The 23,526-nt window shown below is 39.0% G+C and overlaps 1 protein-coding gene across 2 annotated transcripts; it reads right to left on the bottom strand.

Annotated features, from left to right (window-relative positions):
• Window positions 1-6,412: 6,412 nt before the first annotated feature.
• On the bottom strand, window positions 6,413-21,827 carry cul5a (cullin 5a). Of its 2 annotated transcripts, none has more exons than XM_083548859.1 (19): window positions 21,595-21,827; window positions 18,137-18,246; window positions 17,909-18,008; window positions 15,887-16,063; window positions 15,638-15,779; window positions 15,151-15,296; window positions 13,215-13,295; window positions 13,019-13,112; window positions 12,803-12,933; window positions 12,588-12,695; window positions 11,166-11,230; window positions 10,918-11,050; window positions 10,707-10,838; window positions 10,457-10,580; window positions 10,197-10,372; window positions 9,931-10,092; window positions 7,404-7,522; window positions 7,164-7,287; window positions 6,413-6,879 (listed from the first exon to the last, which is right to left on the bottom strand). In XM_083548859.1, exons 1-19 carry the CDS (start codon window positions 21,694-21,696, stop codon window positions 6,685-6,687), a joined length of 2,421 nt encoding a protein of 806 aa, XP_083404985.1. In that variant the 5' UTR covers window positions 21,697-21,827; the 3' UTR covers window positions 6,413-6,684. The 2 variants fall into 2 exon arrangements, with proteins under 2 accessions (XP_083404985.1, XP_083404986.1); XM_083548860.1 differs by lacking the exon at window positions 21,595-21,827 and adding an exon at window positions 21,488-21,566.
• Window positions 21,828-23,526: the final 1,699 nt, after the last annotated feature.

Here is a 23,526-nt window from a genome sequence, read left to right as displayed (position 1 = left end):
GGTACATAACCAGTGCTAATGGAAGAGTTAATTATTTTTAAAACAGGTTCAATTACCTCTGGAGCTATCTGTTTAAAGAAACTTGTAGGCAAGGGATCGAGAATGCAGGTTGATGATTTTGATGAGGAGATTAATGAAATTAAGTAATTCTCATAAATAGGAGTGAAGCTTTGTAGTTGATTGTCTGCTATAATTACACTGCTGTCTACAGGGTTACTTGTAAAATAATTTGGATTTATATTAACCGTCTGGATTTCTTGCCTGATGTTTTCAATTTTATTATTAAAAAAGTTCATGAAATCATTACTACCTAATGATGGTGTGCATGATAGTGCAGTTCTTTTATTTCCTGTTAATTTTGCTACTGTGCTGAATAAAAATCTAGGATTATGCTTGTTATTTTCTATGAGGGTGGAGAAAAATGCTGATCTAGCAGCACTAAGAGATTTTCTATAATTTAAGAGGCTCTCCTTCCATGCTATTTGATATATTATATTTGAAATTTGTCGAGCTCTGCGGGGTCTGACGGAGATCTATCTAATATCGTAATTTCGGGAAGATTATTAATAAAACGCGCTGCTGTAGCTGACGTGAAAGTACGCTTAACACAGTAACGTGGTGAGGTAGAAATGCAATGACTGAGGCAAATTTTAAACGAGATTAGATAATGGTCTGAAATAGCTTCAGACTGTGGAATTATAACTAAGTTTTTTATTTTTAATCCAAATGTTAACAACAAATCGAGAGTGTGTCCACCACTATGAGTGGGTCCTATAACATTCTGATTAATTCCAACTGACTCTAGAATGGACACAACTGCTGCTCTTAAGGAGTCTTCCTGATTATCAAAATGAATATTAAAGTCACCAACAAGTAATGCTTTGTCTAAAGAAGTAGCTAAATTTGTAATGAAATCTGCAAATTCTATCAGAAAATCAGAGTAGGGCCCTGGGGGTCTATAAATAATAATTAGTGGAATTAACTGGCTTGACCTGCTTTCGGACACTGAATATTTTATGTTGGTGTAAAGAACTTCAAATGTTTTACATTTTTGTTTAGTCTTTTGTGTGACGTTTAGATTATTATTATAAATAGCTGCGACTCCGCCTCCTCTGCCATTTAGACGGGGTTGGTGTATGTAACTATACCCAGGAGAACTCGCCTCATTTAATGCTACATATTAATTCGATTTAATCCATGTTTCTGTCAAACACATTATATTAAACTCCTGGTCGGTAATAATTGCGTTTATAGTCAGCGCTTTTGGCGTAAGAGATCTAATATTCCACAATCCAATTTTTAGATCAGAGGTGCTGGCTGTGCGTTCAGTCCTATTTAATTTAATGTTAATCAGGTTACTTAAACAGACTTTCTGATAATTCCTATATCTTGGTTTTGCTCGGGGGACAGACACAGTCTCAATATGGTGGATCCTGAGTGAGGACCCTGTGCAGCCAGCAGACTGTCGGTTTAGCCAGTCTGTCTGCTCCCTGGCCTTGGCTCTAGATAGTCACTTGTTAACTAGTGCTGTTCTGAGACTATTACCTATACTACAAGAAATGAGAGCAGCACCTTCCCGGGTGGGATGGATACCGTCCCGCCCTAACAGGCCAGCCTTGCCCTCAAAAATGCTCCAATTATTAATGAAGCCCACATTATTTTTGGAGCACCACTCGGACATCCAGCAGTTCAGCGACCATAACCTACTGTAGGTTACATCGCCACGTCGCATTGGGATGGGGCCAGAGCATATTACAGCATCGGACATTGCCTTCGCTAATTTCCACACCTCTATAATCTTACTCTTAGTAACCTCTGACTGTCGAAGGCGTATATCATTAGCTCCTGTGTGAAAAACTATCTTAGAGAACCTGATCGGTGTATATTACAATTATTTTCGATATCTAATAGGCATTTTTTGTATTCAGCTGATTATTTTAAAACCCATTTTAATGTTAATACACCAGTGCTTCATGTGAAACAAACTATAAATATATTATTTATTTTTATTCCTCTAAACACAATTTGCAGTTAAAACGATGCACCGTATAGCTAAACTATATCTTTTTCAAATGCTTTCAAAGATTGTTTGGATAATTACATTTAAATCAACAGGTGATAACCTCAGCAGTGATGGAACTATAATGAATAGACATTTGGTTTCACCCAGATGTGGACGGGTTTCTCTATTGAGTCTGGATCCACTCTAGGTTTTACCACTGACTCACTCATTAAGGATACATTTATGGGCTAATTTATGAATTAAAATGTAAAAATGTAGATGACTACTGTATATATATATATATACACAGTACAGACCAAAAGTTTGGCCACACCTTCTCATTCAAAGATTTTTTTTTATTTTCATGACTATGAAAATTGTAGCGTCACACTGAAGGCATCAAGGGCTATTTGACCAAGAAGGAGAGTGATGGGGTGCTGCGCCAGATGACCTGGCCTCCACAGTCACCGGACCTGAACCCAATCGAGATGGTTTAGGGGTGAGCTGGACCGCAGAGTGAAGGCAAAAGGGCCAACAAGTGCCAAGCATCTCTCGGGGAACTCCTTCAAGACTGTTGGAAGACCATTTTAGGTGACTACCTCTTGAAGCTCATCAAGAGAATGCCAAGAGTGGGCAAAGCAGTAATCAAAGCAAAAGGTGGCTACTTTGAAGAACCTAGAATATGACATTTTTCAGTTGTTTCACACTTTTTTGTTATGTATTTAATTCCATATATAATTCCACATGTGTTAATTCATAGTTTTGATGCCTTCAGTGTGAATCTACAATTTTCAGTCATGAAAATAAAGAAAACTCTTTGAATGAGAAGGTGTGTCCAAACTTTTGGTCTGTACTGTGTGTATATATATATAGAATGGTTTAGTTTTATGTAAAGGTGGGATGAAGTCCTGGTATACTGTAATAATCTAAAATATAAAATCCCACACACACACAATATATATATATATATATATAGTCCCTTACGAGGGAAATATCAAGGTCCGTAACGTGGGAGTGACATGGGGCCGCCTTCCCGTGGGCTCACCACCTGCAGGAGGGACCGTAAGGGACAGTGCTGTGAGGATTGGGCAGCAGTCGAAGGCAGGGGCCTGCTTAGACTGCTGCCCCCGCGACCCGAATTACGGATAAGCGGGAGAAAATGAATGAATGAATGAATGAATGAATGTATATATATATATATATATATATATATATATATATATATATATATATATATATATAGTCATGAGCATCGCTCTTAGCTGTTTTAGAACAAAATACTGGATCAGCAAGTGCTGTTTTTGAAATCATTTATTGTGTATTACAAACAAATGAAGATCCAAATAAGAATAATTACAATATAACGTCGTGTTTATATCAATCTTGTGATGCATCATGTCACAGCACACTGATCTGAGGTATTCTCTCAGGTATCAGGACGTCTTTAACAGGTTTGATATTTATACGGTATTTCTAGACAATAAAGTGTCTTCAAACCCAACAAAAACCTCTTCATAATCGTATATGATATACAGTGTATCGTTGAAATATCTTCAAGTATCTATATGATAGACTTGAAAGCGGGCTAGATGTATTTCTGCTGATTTACACAGCAGAAAAGATGCATTGTGTCAGGTTTCTGATGTGGTACTCATACTTCTGATCAGTGTGAACTTGTGCTAAAAAAAGATGTAGATGTAGTGTATTAAACCATCATCTGAAGTCAAAGCCGAATCAGCCTCCTTTAAAAGACGTCTTTATTTTGCAAGGAAATAAATTATACAACATAAAAAAAAAACGTAAGTGAAGAGAAATAAACCTATGGTGTACACCAAACTGGTTCACCCTGACTGCACGATGAACATCCACTCGAGCGCCCCACAGCTCCACTCACTCACACTCACGTGAATTCAGCAGGGGATTAAAAAAAAACCCAAGTCTTTATAGATACAGCTGTCAGGTCTTCGTAACTTAGAGATGTAGATGATCCTAGGCAGTAATGCATGTTTAATAAGTAAATGAATACGTTTCTATTCTTTTGTCACATTGGTGCTGTTTCACACCAAGTATACATCAATTTCTTGCCATCATTTTCCTAAAGACAAAACTGTCAAGTGCAGAAAATTACTCACTCACTCACTCGGCACGTAACACTGAAAATTGTTCATTCAACTCGACTCGTAGGACATGAAAGAAAGTGAATACTGATTATATGTTTCACTGCAGCCTTTTTCACATGCGGATGAAGTGGGAGGAGTGTGAAAAGAGAACAAGACACATACAAACACAATCAGCCTCTGAAAGCTCTCATGATGATTAAAAAAAAAAAAGGTGCTGGAAAACGACGCCAGGATTTCACGGACAAAGATGTTTCTGTGGTCTCAAGTGTTCAACCAAAGCCACTTCAAGGTCTATTGTTGTAGGGTTTAACACACACTGGATAACGACAACTTTCAACGGGCTTCCGCTTTAATCCCAGCGTTCTCCGAATAGCCTCTGTCCGCTATGGATTTCACTTAAACACCCAGGAAGTTATTAAAACAAGTTGGAGAATATTCACAATGTGAATGTTATTTCTATATTTTAATGCATTTCCATTTAATCTTAATGGCAGAAATTTACTTGTAAAAATAGTGGATTTGAGAAAAAATTCACCCATTAGGTAGTTCAGAGAAATTGAAATATCATCATAGTGTCGCTCTAGCATACCATATATGCCAAATTTAACAATTATATAAATGTTAAAAAAAAATTTAATTCCTACACACCAATCACAAGTGGCGTATGGGTTTCTTTGAGGCTCCTCCCACCTCCCAAAAACACACCACAATCACTATGCTAGCTCTGTAAAAGCGAGTGTATGTGCATGTGAGAGTAAAGGCTGTTTGTCCATCTTGCACCCAATGTTCTCAAGAAATAGTTTCCAAACGCAGCGTGACCCCGACCTGAATAAAGTGCATACTAAAGGTGAACGAAAGAATGACGTGTCCATCTGTTGCGTTTACAGACAAAGCAATAGTCTCTGTGTGTCTGTGTTTGTCCTGTCTGCTCTGGGAGACTGGCCATTAAGTTTTCACATTGAAATGATACCATGTTGTATAATCGATAGTGAACAAAGCATGTACAAATTGAACCCTGTACCCAAATTGAAAGTATTCTCAAAAAAAAAAAGATACCGGAACATGTCGATTTGAAATGTACCATACGTGCTTTGTATTGCTTTATGTAATATTTAATTCGATTTTCTTTCTATTATCACAGGCCCAGTGAGCTCGGTTGTCAAAAAGATTCTTTAAAGCTCTTTCTAGTGAAGGTCAGTGTATATAACCCAACTAATAACTGGTGTGAAAAGTAACAAAATAAGGTTTTAAATGATTTAGGTTTTCAATCGAGTTTAGCAATTTGTCTCTGATCACTTATCATCATATAAATCTGGTAAAGAAAAAAAAAAAAAAAAAACGGTTTGGCTGTTACATTGCTCTTATTCGTTTAAGTGTAAGGATATAGAAGAAAAAAAAAAGATCATTTAGAAAACAGAGTAATGATATCTGTCAAACGGACCTCATCCTATATAATCAGTCAAATACACTAAAAACGTTCCTTATATAATTTCTCCAATGTTGATCGGACGCTTCGGGAAAATGAAACCGTGCCAATAACACTTATTTATTATTCTTTTTTTAATAACACAGCTGCCACGAATTAACTCGCTAAGAAGCTGACGTGTCCTTAAAAGGCTTAAAGGTCAACGGAAGAAGAGTAACTGTATCTTCAGGGCGAGTCAAAACAAAACATATCTGATAACGGAACAGACGCCTACCAAAACCCCACGTGGTACAGAGGAACTGCAGTGTGTATGTAGTATCACACCGTAACTGTATCTGGCGTTGTGCATGATGGAGAGCAGACAATAATAATTAATAAAGGGAAAGGTAAAGTGATCGTTTCTGTCATATCAAGATGGATGCCTTTCAGCATAATTCACCATCAACTACTGAAGTTTACCATGTTCTCAAAAAACAAAACAAAAAAACAAACTGAGCAACACGGAACGGATGACAGGAACGCGGCCATGCTGAATGTGTGGCAGAATGCGTAAAGTGCTAACGATCCAGTTCACCGTCCTGGTGACGGAGCTCCCATGTGGCTGCAGTGTGAGCTTTTAGACCAGGCTAAAAGCTGAGCTGGAGAGGAGAAGAGTGGACACAGCCTGGACCAGACAAGGCCGGACACACACACACACACACACACACACACACACACACACACACACACACACACACACACACACACACACACACACAGCAAGTCCTCTGATGATTCCCACCGACAGCATGCTGTTGATTTCGACACTCACAAAAAAGGCAAACCACCCACCATGCATACTGACTACCTGTTGGCAAAAATATAGTTTGTGTTTTTTTTTTGTTGTTTTTCCATTGAAATCTCCCATCCTCATCTCAGGTTTCTTTACTGTAAGGTAAGGCAGGGATTTTTCTTGAAAACAAGCTATTCTGGTGTGTGACTGTCGTTTAAAACAAGCCCATCACTCCACGAGAAGATCAGCAGCCAGCGTGGTTGCTCTGTTGTGTCAGCACTCCTCTCCCACCGCTGAGCCACTGCATGTTCACTGTCTTCATCTTGATTGGAACGATAAGCATTTCCAGCATTAAACCTCAGTGCTATGCCATGTAGATGAAGGTGTTAATGTCCGTCTCGTCACGCTTGATGTACTTGTGCTCGATCAGCCACTCGATCTGCTCCTTGATCATCTTCTTCTGGGGAAGGAACATGTTTTTCAGGATCTCCACCAGCTCGGTTTGCAGCTGGGCATTAGTGATCTTCTTTCGCATCTTCATTATTTGAATAATGGCCTCCTGCAACAACGAAAGTGAGAATTGAGAAAGAAATTGTAACAAAACAAATCTCCCTTTGTGAAAAACCCAGCGGCCCATTGCAGGCAAAATTATCTTATATTACTAAGGCAATGTTTTTTGTATGTAACCCTCTAGAAGTTTGTGTAGCGACAAGAGCTGTCGGCTCTGAACCATGCTCTGCCAGCTGAAGACCCCTGCCCCTGAATATGAATTAACATCATTATATGTATATGAAACAACTTGCAGCCATTCTGTAAGTTATTCCTCTCAAAATGATTACATACCTGTGTTCTTAATATTCTAAGTTGGACTATTCCTTCATTCTCCTCCTCTCTCATTCTCTCTGTAGTCAACTGTAGGCGGCCAATCAGGTTAATCTTCCCTCTCTTCTGCACCTTGGAGTTTTTTCTGATGAGCCAAACAATGAATACTGTATCACCAGGACTAACCCATTTAACCTGATTAATCAATCAATGTAGACAATAAAAATAACAAAAATTGAATAATCAACAAGAGATACATACATCAAGGAGAATTCCTGATTAACGAAGAACAATGTACTGTCTGTGAAGTCTTTGGGAGAGCTCACTTGAGGTTCGTATGAAAGCACCTGCCGTTTAAGTTTTGGGAAGGCAACAAGAGACTAAAGGGAGAGAGAAACAAACAGCTAAAATAAAAGTCAAAAGTCAACATGGCACTTAAGTTCACCAGCTACATAAATAAGAAGTCGTAAACCAAAAGTTTAAATGCTGGACTTTTTGTTGACCGCACAACCTTAATTTTTATAGCTGTATAAATGAGATAACAGTAAATCACTCTCGATAAGGGCATCTGGCAAACGCCAACCATGGAAATGTACTTAAGAACAACATGACAGTTGGTGTGGATCCCAACAGGAGGTTGACCGATTGATCAGTTTTGCTGATCAACCGGCACCAATAGTTGATTGCTGGAACTATCTGCAATAAAAACCATACCAATAGTTTTTCCTGTGTAGCCTTTGTTGCTGGAGCGGCTGAGAAGGTCCGCTGTCATTACAAGAGCGGCCTCTAGAGGCGAATCGCTGAAACCACGTGTGGTTTGTTTTCACACGCGAGAATTTGAAAGCTGCATTGAGGAAGCTATATGTACTAACTATAATGTATCATTTATTTAATTATATCTATTGACATAAATAATATATTCGTATTGATTTAATTTTAGCACATTTTCATGATTCAGGAGATTTATAATTGTTTTCAATAATAAAGTTTTGTACTATTTTACATGGAGTGAGAAGTGGGTGGAGAAGAGTGGCAGGAGTGATTTGTGATAGAAGGGTATCTGCAAAAGTGAAAGGGAAAGTTTATAGGACTGTGGTGAGACCTGCGATGTTGTATGTATTAGAGACAGTGGCATTGAGTAAAAGACAGGAGGTGGATCTGGAGGTAGCAGAGCTGAAGATGTTGAGGTTTTCGTTGGGAGTGACGAGAATGGACAGGATTAGAAATGAGTTTATTAGAAGGACAGCGCATGTAGGACGTTTTGGAGACAAGGTGAAGGAGGCGAGATTGAGATGGTTTGGACATGTGCAGAGGAGGGACATGGGGTATATCAGTAGGAGAATGCTGATGATGGAGCCACCAGGAAGGAGGAAAAGAGGAAGACCAAGGAGGAGGTTTATGAATGTGGTGAGTGAAGACATGCAGGTAGTTGGTTTGAAAGAGGCAGATGTAGAGAACAGGGGTTATGGAGACGGATGATCCGCTGTGGCGACCCCTAATGGGAGAAGCCGAAAGAAGAAGAAGACTATTTTACATTAAGTGTTTTTTGTTTTTGTTATTCTATCCAGTATCCATTTTAAACATTTTAACGTTTATCGTTGAGTACGATCCAATCCAACTATCGGTATTAAAATCAAATCAGACGACGTCTAACCGCAACAAGAGATTTCTCCTCGTTTTGATACATGACTATAAAATTTAATATTTTAACATGCAATGATACTCTTTAAAGAGAGAGGGAGAGAGAAAAAAAAAAAAAAAAAAAACCCATTAAGAAACTGAGGTATGATATTTGCATAAGATTTTGTTAACACCTTAGCAGCGATTCTCGGAAGAACCTTGCAGGCTCTGTCAGGTTGCGTGGGAACAGTTGCAGTACCACTATTTTTGAGTTCCTTCAGAAATTAGATTTTCAATCAGGTTCAAGTTTGCTCTCTTGTATCCTCAAGAGCATTCATGGTAGCCAATCCTTCAGCTGTGTTGCATGTCACGGTCATCTCAAGGAAGTCAGAAGTTTCCTCATTTCCCCCTATATTACTGACCAGCCCCTGCCTCCTTACATCAGGACAATGTGCTGCAGAATATGGATGGAATTAGTCATGATAAATCTGCTTCCCTTCAAAAATCTAGGAGTGTTTAATCTTGATTTAATGCTTGCTTTTTTTTAATGACCCAAGAATCCTTTAGAAGCCTTTTGACAAACTCCAAATATGCAGTCACATGCCTTTTACTAATAAGCCATTTCTGTCTGGCCAGTCAACTATAAATAAAGGGTGAACACTTGTGTCGGGTTCTTAAGTTTCTTTTGCAAAACAGAACCTCTGGAGCTCTATCAGAGTGACCTCAGGTTCTTGGTCCCTTGCCTGACTATAATTTTTTTTCCCCTTTTCACAATTTGCTCGGTTTTGCTGGGTTCAGTTCAACTTTATTGCCATACATTATAGGAATTGCCTTCTTCTATTTAAGAATGATAGAAGCACCCAGTGTTCTTCAGGACGCTCAAAGCTGCAGGGTTTGTGTGTCTGTAGACAATTCCTTTGGGTTGTAACTCTACTCTGCTAGGCAGACATTTGCCTATCCAAATGATGTTCCAGCAAACTGAATGTACATATTATAAGGAATTTATAGCACCGAATTCATAACACTGAAAGAAAATTATTAATTTATGGAGTATTTTATGCAGATTGACAATCAATGTTCAAGTTATGGTGTAATGTAACAAAATGAAAAGAGGGTATCTAATGCTTTTTTCAATGCATTGTATAAATGTAACACTTTTAGCCCTCACCCAGAGTGTGCGTCTCAGCTCTGCATCAGGTAGCTCAGTGGCAAGCTTCAGGTTCTCAAAGCTGATCTTCTCTCTGGGTCTTTGGTTCCAGGCAAAAAGAACAGCCAGCTGGAAAGTTGTGACCTCCAAGTCATATTGACCCACTTCATTTTTAAATGTGATCTGTGGCAAACAAACAAACAAACAAACAGGAAGATGATCTACTTCTCTGCAGGCACAGCTTCAAGTAAACTTATAAACAGAAACAAAAATACAACCCAACTCACAATGCCATTGGACATAAGGTGGTGCCAGTGCAGCTTCCTGCCACTGTGATTTTTCTTGTAAAAGTCTTCGACTTCGGGAATAAGGTCCTCCAGCTCAGTGGGTAGTGAAACAAAGACCTTCTCTGAGCTACGTGACCATGCTCCAGCATTCAGGATCTTGATATTTACGGAGTCAGCTGCACCACAGAAGGAAGGACAGCATGAGAACGACACTTGTTTTCTGTTTAGACATGAGTGAAATGCCTGTGTTTTGAAGTCACCTGGTAAAGCAAGCTTGTTGTGTTTATGCATCTCCTTGAACACCTGGTTTAAATCCTCTGAGACTTTGATGTCTTGGAACATTCTAGCTAGCTTGTTGACATAATCGGCCGGCATACCAACTTCCTACGGAATGAGAGAAAGGATATTGGTAATTAAAACCCAATTAGGAATTTGCATAGGATTAGAGAATTACAATTCTGTCTCTTTATAATTAAGTAAAATAATTATAGCATCATCAATGTCCTTTACCCTGAGCCATTCAACCATGTTCTCTTCAATCTCGCTGTCAGCCGAGATGTCCAGAATCAGCCTCCTAGTCAGGTGGGCTTTATGGTACCTCATAAACACGTCTTTATTCTGGACATATTTTAGCACCAGCAACTACAAAGAGAAAGACAGGTTTAAATCTGGCATCCTCAGAAAAACCTCAGGACCTCAGCCTGTTTTTAGAGATCCTTACCACTTCTTTGAGCTTCAGCTCTATCTCCTCAGAGGTCAGCTTCTTGCTGAGTGGCGTCTTCCTCAGCAGCATGTCACAGTAGTTGGCTAGCAGCTCTGGACACTTAGACTCAGGTTGTGTTTTGAGGCCCACTCTGTGTACAAGTACACAACTGAATTACTAAAACATTTTAACTTGTGGACAAAGCAAGCTATACAAATAGTTCAAAATGGTCAAGAAGGAGCCAGAACTTTGCTTCGCTCACTCACCCCTTCTGTTTCATAGGTAGCTCCAACTTAAATATTGTGGCATCATTCACAACTGCTTTGTATGCCTACAGAAAATGTACAGGATGTTATATAATCACCTTTTCATACTTTGGCATTTAATGGCCACCATTATAAGGGGAACAGAAAGCAGTCTTTATTAGTAGAGATGTGCATCTCCATAACTGAGGCCGATGTGATTCGCATCTCAAAGCATAGCCATTCATAACATACATTAAAGGTACATATAAAGTAGCTAACCCATGTGATTCGATTCACCCCATTACGATGCAGTGCGAATCAATTTCGATTTGATTCCTCACAATGTGATTCAATAAAAAAATAAATAAATGATTCTATGCAATTCATTACGGTACAGATAGTTTGCTTTTCTTTCTTTGGTTCAGAAAGACAGCAAATCCTAAATTTACTCAGAAGTGCCGTCTGACGTGCGAAAAATACAATCAATTGATTAAATAAAACCAGACATTCTGTTCCTGTTACCTCTACTACTGCAATGTTAATCTATATTCTACGTGAATCTCAGGACACGCCTCGGGTTTCTGTAGTGCTGCGATATGTCATATTCACGTAGCAGCATTGGTGCCGAGAGAACGCGGGTTGAGGGACTGTTTAGCGAGGAGAAATCAATGTACATAATTGTCAATATTGGTCACAAATGATTGTTCACTTTCTAACTAATAAAAGTACAGCGCATCTACTAATATATATATATATATATATATATATATATATATATATATATATATATATATATATATATATATAAATATTTTTTTTACCGATGGTAAATATGTTAAAAACGATGCAGTGCTATACAAATGCCAACTTGTATCCGATGCACACGTCTTTAAATCGATGCATCGCATCGATACATTTTAAGCCAATAGACTGGTGTGAATCGGTGAATCTTACCATCCCTATTCACTAGGTATGAGATATATATAAATAAAATAAAATCATATTATTACACTCTTTTTGTGGAGACAAGATGGGATATCCAAATAGAGAAACTTTTAGGTGACACAAATCACTAGTTATACAATTCAAAATACTATAAATTCTCGAAGGCGGGGGCCTTGACAGCCCGATCCCTCGACACGGAGAAGTGTCTGGGGAATCTGCTTAGACTGCTGCCCCCGCGACCCGAATTACGGATAAGCGGGAGAAGATGAGATGAGATAAATTCTGTACTGTATGTCGCTTTACAAGCTGTTAAATATGAGCAATATCGCCATCTATCAAGGATTAGCGTTCATTGTGTGTTAGAATTAGACTGTGTGTTAGACTACTGTTAGCACACTATCACTCGGCCCTAGTGTGCAGTAATCAATCATTTTGTATTAAAATGAAAAATTCTGTATTCAAATTTGTAATAAATGTAGTGACTTCAAATGGACTCACTTTATCTCTGGCTGTGAGGAACCGAGGATCGTCCTGGAACGCCTCCTTTACAAGTTTACTAAAGCGGTTGAACAGAGTGAGAAGCTGCTCCACGTACTTCTCGGAGTCCTAAACACACATTTTTGACCAGAGAGAAAAGATATTTAATATACCATTCATAATTCGGACCATATCAAAAGTAATAATAAGCACAGAGTTTTTTTCCCTCCACTCACTGTCGTGATAGTCTCAGCAGCAGCAACCATGTCGGCCAGACCAGCACTGATGATGTGTTCCTCCAGATCCTTAAGCATGGGTTCAATTCCACTGGGTACTTTATCCATCAGTGAGAACATCAAGTGAAGCTCTGTAATTGTAATTTGAATCGTTATAGCAACAAGAAGACTAATGCTCAAAAGGAAATCTAGTTAATCAGTGGTTCTGATACTCACTGTCAGTCTCATTGCGTTTAATCATGCCTGGACATTCTGCCAAGATCGTTTCTTTGAATAACGTCACCAGTGCATTTACACAACATTCCATAAGCTGAAAAGAAAGGTGATTTCTCAATTGGTCATTTCAATGCTTACGGTTTCAAATATAATCTCAGTGAAAAGATACCACAGAGGAACCAGTCTAAATACTCACTGCTTGAACAGAGTTACATTCGCGTCGTGTCTCTAAATAGCGTAGTGCACGTTTTTCTTCCTCCCTTAATTTAGCGTCTGCCTGCGAGTGACACGGATGACAAATGGGGAAGAAGAAAAAAAATCACAAGTGATTATACAAATCACAAGAATGGAAAAAGGGCAGTTATGTAATTACTATTACAGTTTATATGGCCTGCATCATTAATAAACAAGCTTCAGTTAGTTCAGAATGCCGCAGCAAGAGTTCTTACTAGGTCAAGAAAATACGATCATATAACCCCAATCTTATCGTCCCTACATTGGCTTCCTATTAAGTTTCGAATAGACTACAAACTACTGCTACTCACTTATAAAGCACTAAATGGTTTGGCTCCCATGTATCTATCCAGTCTTTTAACACGCTACAATCCGTCACGCTCCCTGAGATCTCAAAACTCTGGGCTTCTAGTAGTTCCTAGAATAGCAAAGTCCACTAAAGGCGGTAGAGCATTTTCACATTTAGCTCCTAAACTCTGGAATAGTCTTCCTGACAGTGTTCGGGGTTCAGATACACTCTCCCAGTTTAAGTGTAGATTAAAAACATATCTTTTTAGCAAAGCCTACACATAACACACATCACACACATCACATCATAACCTTGTGCTCCAGAACATCTGATCACATGCACATTATCAACTTGTGCTGTTAATATCATGAACAGCAGCTACGCTAATTCCTCTCCACTGCTTCTCTTTCTCTCCCCATCCCGAGGCATCCTGAGGTTTGGCCAGCTCCAGTCACGTCCCACCTCGTGAAGATTATGGACCTATGGATGATCATGGAGAAGTAGATGCAGAGTGTTTAAAGGCCCTGGCATGGAGAAGCTGATGCTGGATCTATGATGATCACAAATTGTTCTGTATTGTTGAAAGATTTATGACCAAACTTTTGATGTCACCCATATGAGGATGGGTTCCCCTTTGAGTCTGGTTCCTCTCAAGGTTTCTTCCTCATATCATCTAAGGGAGTTTTTCCTTGCCACTGTCGCCACGGCTGCTCATCAGGGACAAACGCACACCATTCACCTTCACTGTTGTTTTCTGTAAAGCTGCTTTGAGACAATGTCTGTTGTGAAAAGCGCTATACAAATAAACTTGACTTGACTTGACTTGACACTTGACATCACAAGTCATTTTTGAACATGCTGGTCCGTATTAATCTCCCTTTGTTCTTCCAAGAACCTTCACTCTTCTGGTAAGGCTTTCTGCTTCATTTTGAAGCATGCCTACGAGGCTTCGATTGGAGCTAAACATGCTGGAACGGCTTTTAGTGAAGGGAAAGCATAACGCTGCAGCAAATAATGCTCAGCTTTACAGACATAAAGAGGTTATAAAGTTGAAATTCTTGAGTTTTTACATATTTTAATGTAATTTAAAAGGTGTATTACCTTCTTTAAACACAAGTGTCGACCATATTACCAGTTGAACCTGCTGACAATCATGTACAACAGGCTACCGTACAATTAAACTGCAGGTAACAGAATATTAATGGAAATGCATCCCCAATAATTTATTTGTGACTAATTCACTTTCTACCAGTCGGCTGTCATATCATACAACAGCTACTAAACGGGGAAATCAAAGACTAATATGTGCATCTCTGCAGGGACTTGAAAAAATGTGCATTAGCTATTCTGATAGACAGGTTATAGAGCTTATAGTCTTCCCATTTACACAGCATGGTCATTTTGCTCTCTTGGCTTTCTATCGTGAATAATCGACACTGTCTATATTCAGACTCACTGTGCAGTCTGTGAAGGATCTGTGAAGATGTTTCATATACCTATCATACCTGGCGACTTGTATTAAAGAGGCAGGTATATCGTTTGCTATTTACGAAAAAATGTCCACACAGAATTATAACTCACTGCTTGAATGTAAACGTGAACCTCTTACATATTTCATGTAGTTTTGTACTCCGTTTTGCTGCAGGTAGGAAGGAGCCTGTGTCCTGTAAAACCTCTCAGTGGAGTCCAGGTAGGCCTTCTCAAAGTTATCCCTGTAGATCTGCAGCTTATCATCAGGGTTGGAACACAGGTTTACTGCAAAAACAGTTTCATTAGGGATCTTTATGAGAGTATAGTGTTTATGCACACACTCACCTAAATACACTATGAATGTGGATATCATGAACAATAGATTAAAAGGAATGCGCTCCCCTTGATGCATTATTTTGGTTTAACAGCATAATCTGTTGTGTGTTATTCATCACATAATACATAAAACATTGGCATTAGATCCTAGACCCTAATACCCTAGATATATATAAAATTTTTAGCAACAAAAATAAAACAACCATAATTCCTCAAAACATATACATCACCTCCACTATTTATTACTTTTCAGAAAAATGATGAGAATTTTTTAAATGCTTTGTCCTTACCATAAGACTCGCGCACCCCAATGACCAGCTGAGAGTCAAAGGCCTCCCCAAGTCTTTCAGCATGGACCAGCTTCATTGCACTGTCCTGCAGCCTGTTCTTGATATTGGAAAAAATTGATTCGTTCCAAGTGTCCAACATCAGCTAGGAATTGACAAAGGAGGAAAAAACATAGGTCAAACATAATGCAAAGCACTAAGCATTAAACACTGAGCCGACGGCTCCCGGACTTTAGCTGACTCCTTCCTCACCTTGCGCACTATACTGTCCTCAACGTTGGACTTCTTGTTGCTGCCTTGTTTCCCCATCAGAGTGATCTCGAGCTGGCAAAATGGTTTAGGTAGTATATCACACTGAGTGAAGAACTTCCTCCACTCCACGATGTAAGCTTTGAGGAGGGCTGTATCATCTTGGTGACTGAGCACCCTCTGAAAAGCACAAGGTTGGACAATGCTTCAGGATTAATGCAGATCGTGCAAAATGATTTTGAAGAAAACAATGAAGCTCTAGCCCTAATCCAGATACTGCTTCAGTGTGATATATCAATGCTAATGTTTGCTTTCCTCCTCCATGATAAACACTCGAGCGCTGACAGTAATTAAATTAACACAAGATAAGCAAATTTCTTCCTCTTACAGTGTAACACCTGAAAATGTCAGGTCCTAATGTTAATCTAATCTATTCTACATAGATCCTGTTATTACTAGATGGCTCGACTGTCAATAAATAATTGTTCCCATCAGTTGCGTTAAATCGATTTGCACTCAAAGACATTGCAGGTTCTTCACTAGGTTGGGTTCATGCTTGTTTCTGATACACCAAGTTATAAGCAGTGGATTACATAGTAAAATTATTGATGTACAGTAATCCCACGCTTTGCCGCGGTTCGAATCTCACGCCCCGGTATATCGCGGAATTGCATTTGCCACATAACTAATTTATTTGCCCGATTTTCCCAGACTAGACCAAAAAATCGTGTTGGGAATTGTTTTTATATTTGAGTTTTATGTTGGAATAATAAAACATATGAATAAAAATATAATTATGAATTACAAAATGAAGTAAAATGTTAACAGTACACTACTGTATACATAAAATAGCATTTTTGCGGTGGCGTCCGTTTATTGTGGATAAACGGGGGATTACTGTATTTATTTGTAGCAGAGCAGCAATCTGTTTTGGAGCCACCCATCTTCTTTGATGTCAGGAAACATATTTGCAATGAGTGGGATGGGTACGGCAGTCTGTTTGACTTAGCGGAGACCATTAATTTCCAATAAGAGCCGACGACTTTGGCTGATGTGTCCGCATGCACTATCGGCATGTCCGGCGACATGAAAAGTTGAACTTTAGTGCGAATATGGATCGCCATAGTGCAGAAGTTACAAATAAACTTTCTTTCGGCTTCTCCCATTAGGGGTCGCCACAGCGGACCATCCGCATGTTTGATTTGACATGTTTTTACGCTGAATTCCCTTCCGAACGCAACCCTTCCCATTTATCCGGGCTTGGGACTGGCACTAAGGCTTGTGCAACCCTAATGGCTGGGAATCGAACCCGGGCCGCAGTGGTGAGAGCGCCGAATCCTAACCACTAGACCACCAGGGAACCTAGTGCAGAAGTTTCAAATGGGAGTGAAAATATAAAGCTACTTGCACTATTCACTGATGACGGTTACTGCAATGATGGTAAGTTATAGTTTTACCTGTAACGCAAGTTACAAGCACCATCTTTTCTGTTTGCTCATTGGCTGCACATGATCTGGTCATGCACATGAAGGTGAAGAAAAAGGCCAGATGGATAGCTTTTGCACCTACTGCTGCCACTGCTACACTTAGTGATGAGTCGTAACAGGACAGTAGCCAGGAGCAACATGACCACTGTGTGGAGGGATTCACACAAATATAAGAGACGACTACTTTATCACTGATTGTTTTTGGACACACTTTCCCCATTTCTGCTTTAAACACAAGGCAGTTTTCTAAACATCACGTAAATCACCAACTTTTCATCCTTTCACTGAATATAGTTGCCACGGTTGTTTTTCTCCATTTGATCATGCATGACAAGCTGCCCATTCTCACTCATGTCATATGGCACCTTTTTTGGATCAGGATCCAAAAATTGACGACATACAAAAGTGGTTTAGGTCTGATTTGAATCATTTGAACATTACTTGATGCAGCTCATATAACTGTGGCTTGAACAGAGGTTTTTTTTTTTTACTAAAATAAAGAAATATACAAAAACAAAAGCAGGAAGATCTTCCTTACCGCCTGGGCTTGCTTTATAAAATCTAATATGTCCTCCTTGAGAGCCTGATGAATCTTTGCTGGGCCTTTGTCATCCCATAGACAGACTGCATGAACATCTCTGAGAAGAAAAAACAACAAAAAAAAAAAAAAAAAAAAAAACAACAGATAAGACAAAGCATTAAGAGTGAGGATTCAGAAAAATGAAAGAGTCATTTTAAAGTCTGATAATAAGCATCAAGTTCTTACGAGAAAAGATCGAACCACTGCTGCTTAGTTACTGACTCCTGGCGAAGTAACTTGAGGACAATCGGGCGCATCAGATCCCACTTGTCCTCAAACTGGAGGGACCCTTTGTTCTAAATACAAATCAAAATGGCTTTGTTAACACCACAGCATTTTGCTTTATTTCAATTAGTGTTGAGTTTAACTTGACAACATTAATCTTTCTGGAGCGCAGACTCGGTCAGTGACATTCTCACGCGGACATTCTCACAGAAAACAAGTCAACACTTCAAACTTCTGTCGAAAAATAAATAAAATCAGAGGAGCAATAAGAGACAAATTGGGTGCATGTGCATCAAATTAACTGGGATATAAGCAGTGGGATTAGATTCGGATCAGATTTTGCCAAACCCAAACCAGGCGAAGTAAAACAATTCAAGACAAATTGGTCTTAGAATTAATAAGACATCATCCATGGACGTTTTTTTTAGGGGACATTTCTATCATTAAACGTTTGACCAAAGGTAGGGTCCAACTCTTGTCCTTTACTCTGCCTCCTCATCTGTACGCCTGGAACTGACCGGCTTTCGTTTCGGTGCAGCTCATAAATCACCTAACGAGAAAACGGAGTCTCTGCTGTAGCTCAGCGTAAAAACGGATGTGATCCAGTGTCTACCATCTCACTGCCTGATGTTCTTTCTGCACTAAATGTCACTACATTGCACTTTGTCAAGTCCTGGTTAGTTTTGTGCAGCTGTTATTTTGCGTTATGTTGTTTAACGGAGCACCGTGGGTGACCGTTGTTTGTTTCACTGTGTACTTCACTATATATGGTTGAAATGACAATAAAAGCCCACTTGATTTTACTTCTTACAAGAACGACAAAATACAATTCAATTCCGTTTGATTTCTGTAGCACTTTTAAACATTGTCCCAAAGCAGCTTCACAGTGATTAAGCGGTTATAAAATATGAATTTACATGCGAGCGCCTATAATTCATTTCAGCTTTTTTTGTTGTGTGTGTTAAAATGGATATTGTCCCAAAGCAGCTTTACAGAGTTAAAAGGGTTGTGAAGTTTGAATTTATCCTTAATGAGTGAGCCAGTGGCAACTGTGGAAATAAAAACCTCCCAGAGATGGTATGAGGAAAAAAACGTTGATATAGAAAACACATTCTCATCTGGGGGGCACCGAATGTCCATTCATTACAGTTTTATCATTGCTGATGTGTACATTTCAGCTATTGACACTTAAATGTAGAACTCTTCCTCTAAACCATTGTAGCACACGGTTTATATTAATTGCAGTCCAAATCCGTCCTTGTAGTTCTTGGGTGGCTCAGGGTCTTCATGGATCTTTAGGCTGTTCATGTAGAGCAATCCTCAGCTGCTCAGAGTGGTCTCCGATATAAGTCTATCCCTAATAAGCAAGTCAGTGGTGATAGTGATAAAGGAAAAACTCCCTGGGATGGAATGAGAAAGAGACCTTGAAAAGAACCAGACAGAAGGGAACCCATCCTCATCTGTGTGACATTAGTCATAATTACACGTACACTTTTGTCATTCTGACTGAAAGATTTGGTGGTCCTGTCAACATCAAGTTCCATTATTTCTTATGCGTGCTATTTTTGTGCAACGTGTCGCTCTTATTCAGCAACAGCATGAATTGAGTAGAGAGGCATACTACTGCTGGAAGGTATGAGGAAAAGAGGGGTGCAGGAAGCTGAGCTTTTTGTGTCGTGTGGATGAAGGTCCGTATTAAGCACTGGTGGAAGCGGGTTGTATTGCTGGAATTGAGTGACCTGGAATGGACACTAAACTTTCAGATGAGTCGCCTGATATTCATACATTGGTCTGGACTGGTAGATGGATTTATTGCCTCAAAAGAGGAGACCGTCAGAAATCCAATTCCCCCAATGACGCCTGTCGTGGTTGTTTTATACAAAGTCGTGTGCTGCGGAATACCGTGTTGTGGCAAATCAAGTGTTCACAAGAGCACAGGAAAAGAGTTTGTGCATATCTTCTGCAAGGGAATGATGAACGGCCCGATACGGATGCCAGGTGAAGAGGAGGCTTTTGGAGATTTGAGGAAGCGCATTTTGTCCCTCAAGTAATGAGTCTTATGTTACAACGGCAGTAATTGGTTTAACTCGTTTACATGGCAGAATCTTCGTTTTGTTCGGTTTATAGAAAGGTTCATCCCACCACTCGGAAACTGATTACAATTTCATTCGGATTGCGATTGAGGTGTTTATGTGGAGCGTTTTCATTCGGATTGGACTTTTCAACTGATGCTTCGTGTAAACTCATTATAGTTTTATCACTGTTGGTCCACACCAACCAACAAGTCTGCCCCAGCACCACTAAACACATCACTAATTATTTAATTTAAATATATTAATTATTACCGGTGTTGTTTTTTCCTTTAAATCAAGCTCCATCTCCAGCTTCTTAACCCCAGACTGTAATTCTCCATCTCAAGCCTTTAGTAGGTATAATAATATTCATGCCATACAGCTGTCAGGGAAACTCAGTGTATTTAAATGCAGGTCCAATACACATTGACAAACACTTTACCGAAACAGTTTCTATCCTTTTTTTTTTTTTATTTATCCAAAAGAAGCATTTAGAAATGAGCTGCACGTCACTGTTTAGAAAAAACAACTTATTTCTTCACCTAAAGCAGTGAAGAGCAGCGGAGGCGTTAGCTCGCTAACCTGCAAATACAATCTTTCATGTTATAAAGCAAGCGGGACACCAATACAAAAAAATCGAATAAAGACCAAATCATACGTGGCCCTTTTTGCTTTCAGAACGAATATATCATTCATATACATCTTATAATGTATTCATAATGAGCAGCTAGTGCTACTAACCGGCATCGAATGATTGGCCAGGCTAATATTGGCAGCTAGTTCGCTAACTATAGTGCTAGCTGTCCATCCAAAAAGATATGTGCAATTATAGGAAGATGATCCACATATTTTCAGCACAGACTGTCAAAGACACTATTAGATCACTGTTGACTAGCTGGTAAGCTAAAACCGGACAATACTAAGGTTGCACGCTAGCTAGCTAGCTAGCTGTGCGGCATTATTTTTCCCACCCATATTCCAAAAAGGCACCTTCCAGGGAACAGCCGGCGATGCGCGCTCACAGGCATGGGAGCAGAACCTATGAACCAATCACCGAGAAAGACGCGGATCTAACTGGCCAATCACAGCAAAGAACGGGATATTTGTCGGAAAACGGGTGCAAGAAAAACGTTGTTGATACTCAGTCCCATGGCTAGCAAAACAGCTCCGCTAGTCAGTCTTTAGACAAGTGTACATCGCAAAGTGGGTTTGCAGGAAGCTTTCCGTGCAAAAGTCTAACACTTTAAGCCGAAGAGGAAATAATCTGTCACGTCGAAAGCAAACAGGCAGAACGAAATGTCAGTTCATGAGGCACAAGCAGGAAACAATCGAGGTGTAAAGGCTTACCTTTAAAAGATTCGACATCGCAATGTTTCCTGAACTTACTCTCCCTCTTGATCTCGCGAGTGTTGGACTGCATGAGAATGGAGAGGGTTTAGGAAGCCCCATGAAGTTTCTTCTTTTTGTTCCAAGAGAACCAAAATACTAGTATCCTACAATCTATACATTTTTTCCCCCTATATGATCTTGAATAATTATGCCATTTCAATCAACACGTGTGCATGTCCTGCTAGTAATCATCTTATAGTTCTGCACCACTCATTGTATGTATATTCTACATTCTACATTCATCCGCATAATTCTAAATATATAATTGTAAATTCTTAACACATCCTAATTTATCTTCATATCTGTATATTATCTGTATATACACTTTTTTAAAACATATTTCTTATTGTAAATATATATATATATATATATATATATATATATATATATATATATATATATATATATATATATATATATATATACACTCTACACATATTGTGTCTTATACACATCTTTCACTAAAATAATTTCATATAGATAGATAGATAGATAGATAGATAGATAGATAGATAGATAGATAGATAGATAGATTGTGCACTTGATCATAAACTTCTGCATATTTATTCGCTGTACATATATTTACATATTTATCTGCACTTGTCTCTTTGCACAATTTCTATCTATCTATCTATCTATCTATCTATCTATCTATCTATCTATCTATCTATCTATCTATCTATCTATCTATCTATCTATCTATCTATCTATCTATCTATCTATCTGTCTGTCTGTCTGTCTGTCTGTCTGTCTACAGTGTGTCATGGGGCGTCCATGCAAGTACCATTTCCATATATATACTGTTTACTTGAATTTTTCACATGCAATTCGTGTGTCATTTATAAATCATACACCTGCCACCAGATGTCACCGTATCTGACCTTTAACCAAGCTTCGTTTTAACTTGCTAGTGGAGACATGATTCAGCACAACATAACCCACTACTGGCACCGACGATGATATTACTGCATAACTCCAGGTGGGAAGGTCATAACTCCAGACTGGATGGTCTAACTCCAAATGGGAGGATCCTAACTTTAGATAGTGGGGTGTATGTGTGAATGGGAGGGCCATCATTTCAAATAGGAGGGTTAGAACTTCAGATGTCTGGGTTATTTGTCAAATAGAATAATAAATCCCAGCCCATAAAAAGCCCAGAATTCTAAAAATTTGAGGTCATAATTGAAAAAAAGAAATTATATCTACAAATAGGAGAGACAAAAATCCAGGACAGTCATTACTCCAGATGGCAGGGCCAAACCTACACATGGGTGGGTCATAACTCTCCAAACTCCAGATAAAAAAATAAAAAAAACTTTCTTTTCGGCTTCTCCCGTTAGGGGTCGCCACAGCGGATCCTCCGCACGTTTGATTTGGCACATGTTTTACGCTGGATGCCCTTCCTAACGCAACCCTCCCCAATTTATCCGGGCTTGGGACCGGCACTAAGAGTGGCTGGGGATGGTTCCAAACTCCAGATAGTATAGTCATAATTAAAATAAGGGGGCTAAAACTATAATTAGGAAGGTCATAACTTTAAAAGGAAGGGTTATAACTCCAGATCAGTGGGTCATAAAATGAACACCAAACTATTACTTTTTAACTCCAGACTAGAGGTCATAATTGCGAATGGGAGGTTATAACACCAAATGGGAAGGTGTAACAACGAAAGGGGGGTCAAAACTGCAAATAGGAGCGAATACCTCCAAATATGGGGTCATAATTTTAGGTTAGACTTTGTTACGTAATTTTAGATCCTTCAAGTTTAATCCAATTGGTTTGATTTCTAGTTAAGCTTTCGGAAATATTTCCCATAGAATATGTTATGAAAAATGAGTTATATGCTAATAAGTTATGTACTGATATCAATAATAAATTCAATATTTATTG

This window comes from Silurus aristotelis, assembly GCF_946808225.1.
Source record: "Silurus aristotelis genome assembly, chromosome: 8".
NCBI lineage: Eukaryota > Metazoa > Chordata > Actinopteri > Siluriformes > Siluridae > Silurus > Silurus aristotelis.
The sequence above is the reverse complement of the archived record's forward strand: the minus strand, read 5'-3'. Positions and strand labels throughout refer to the sequence as shown.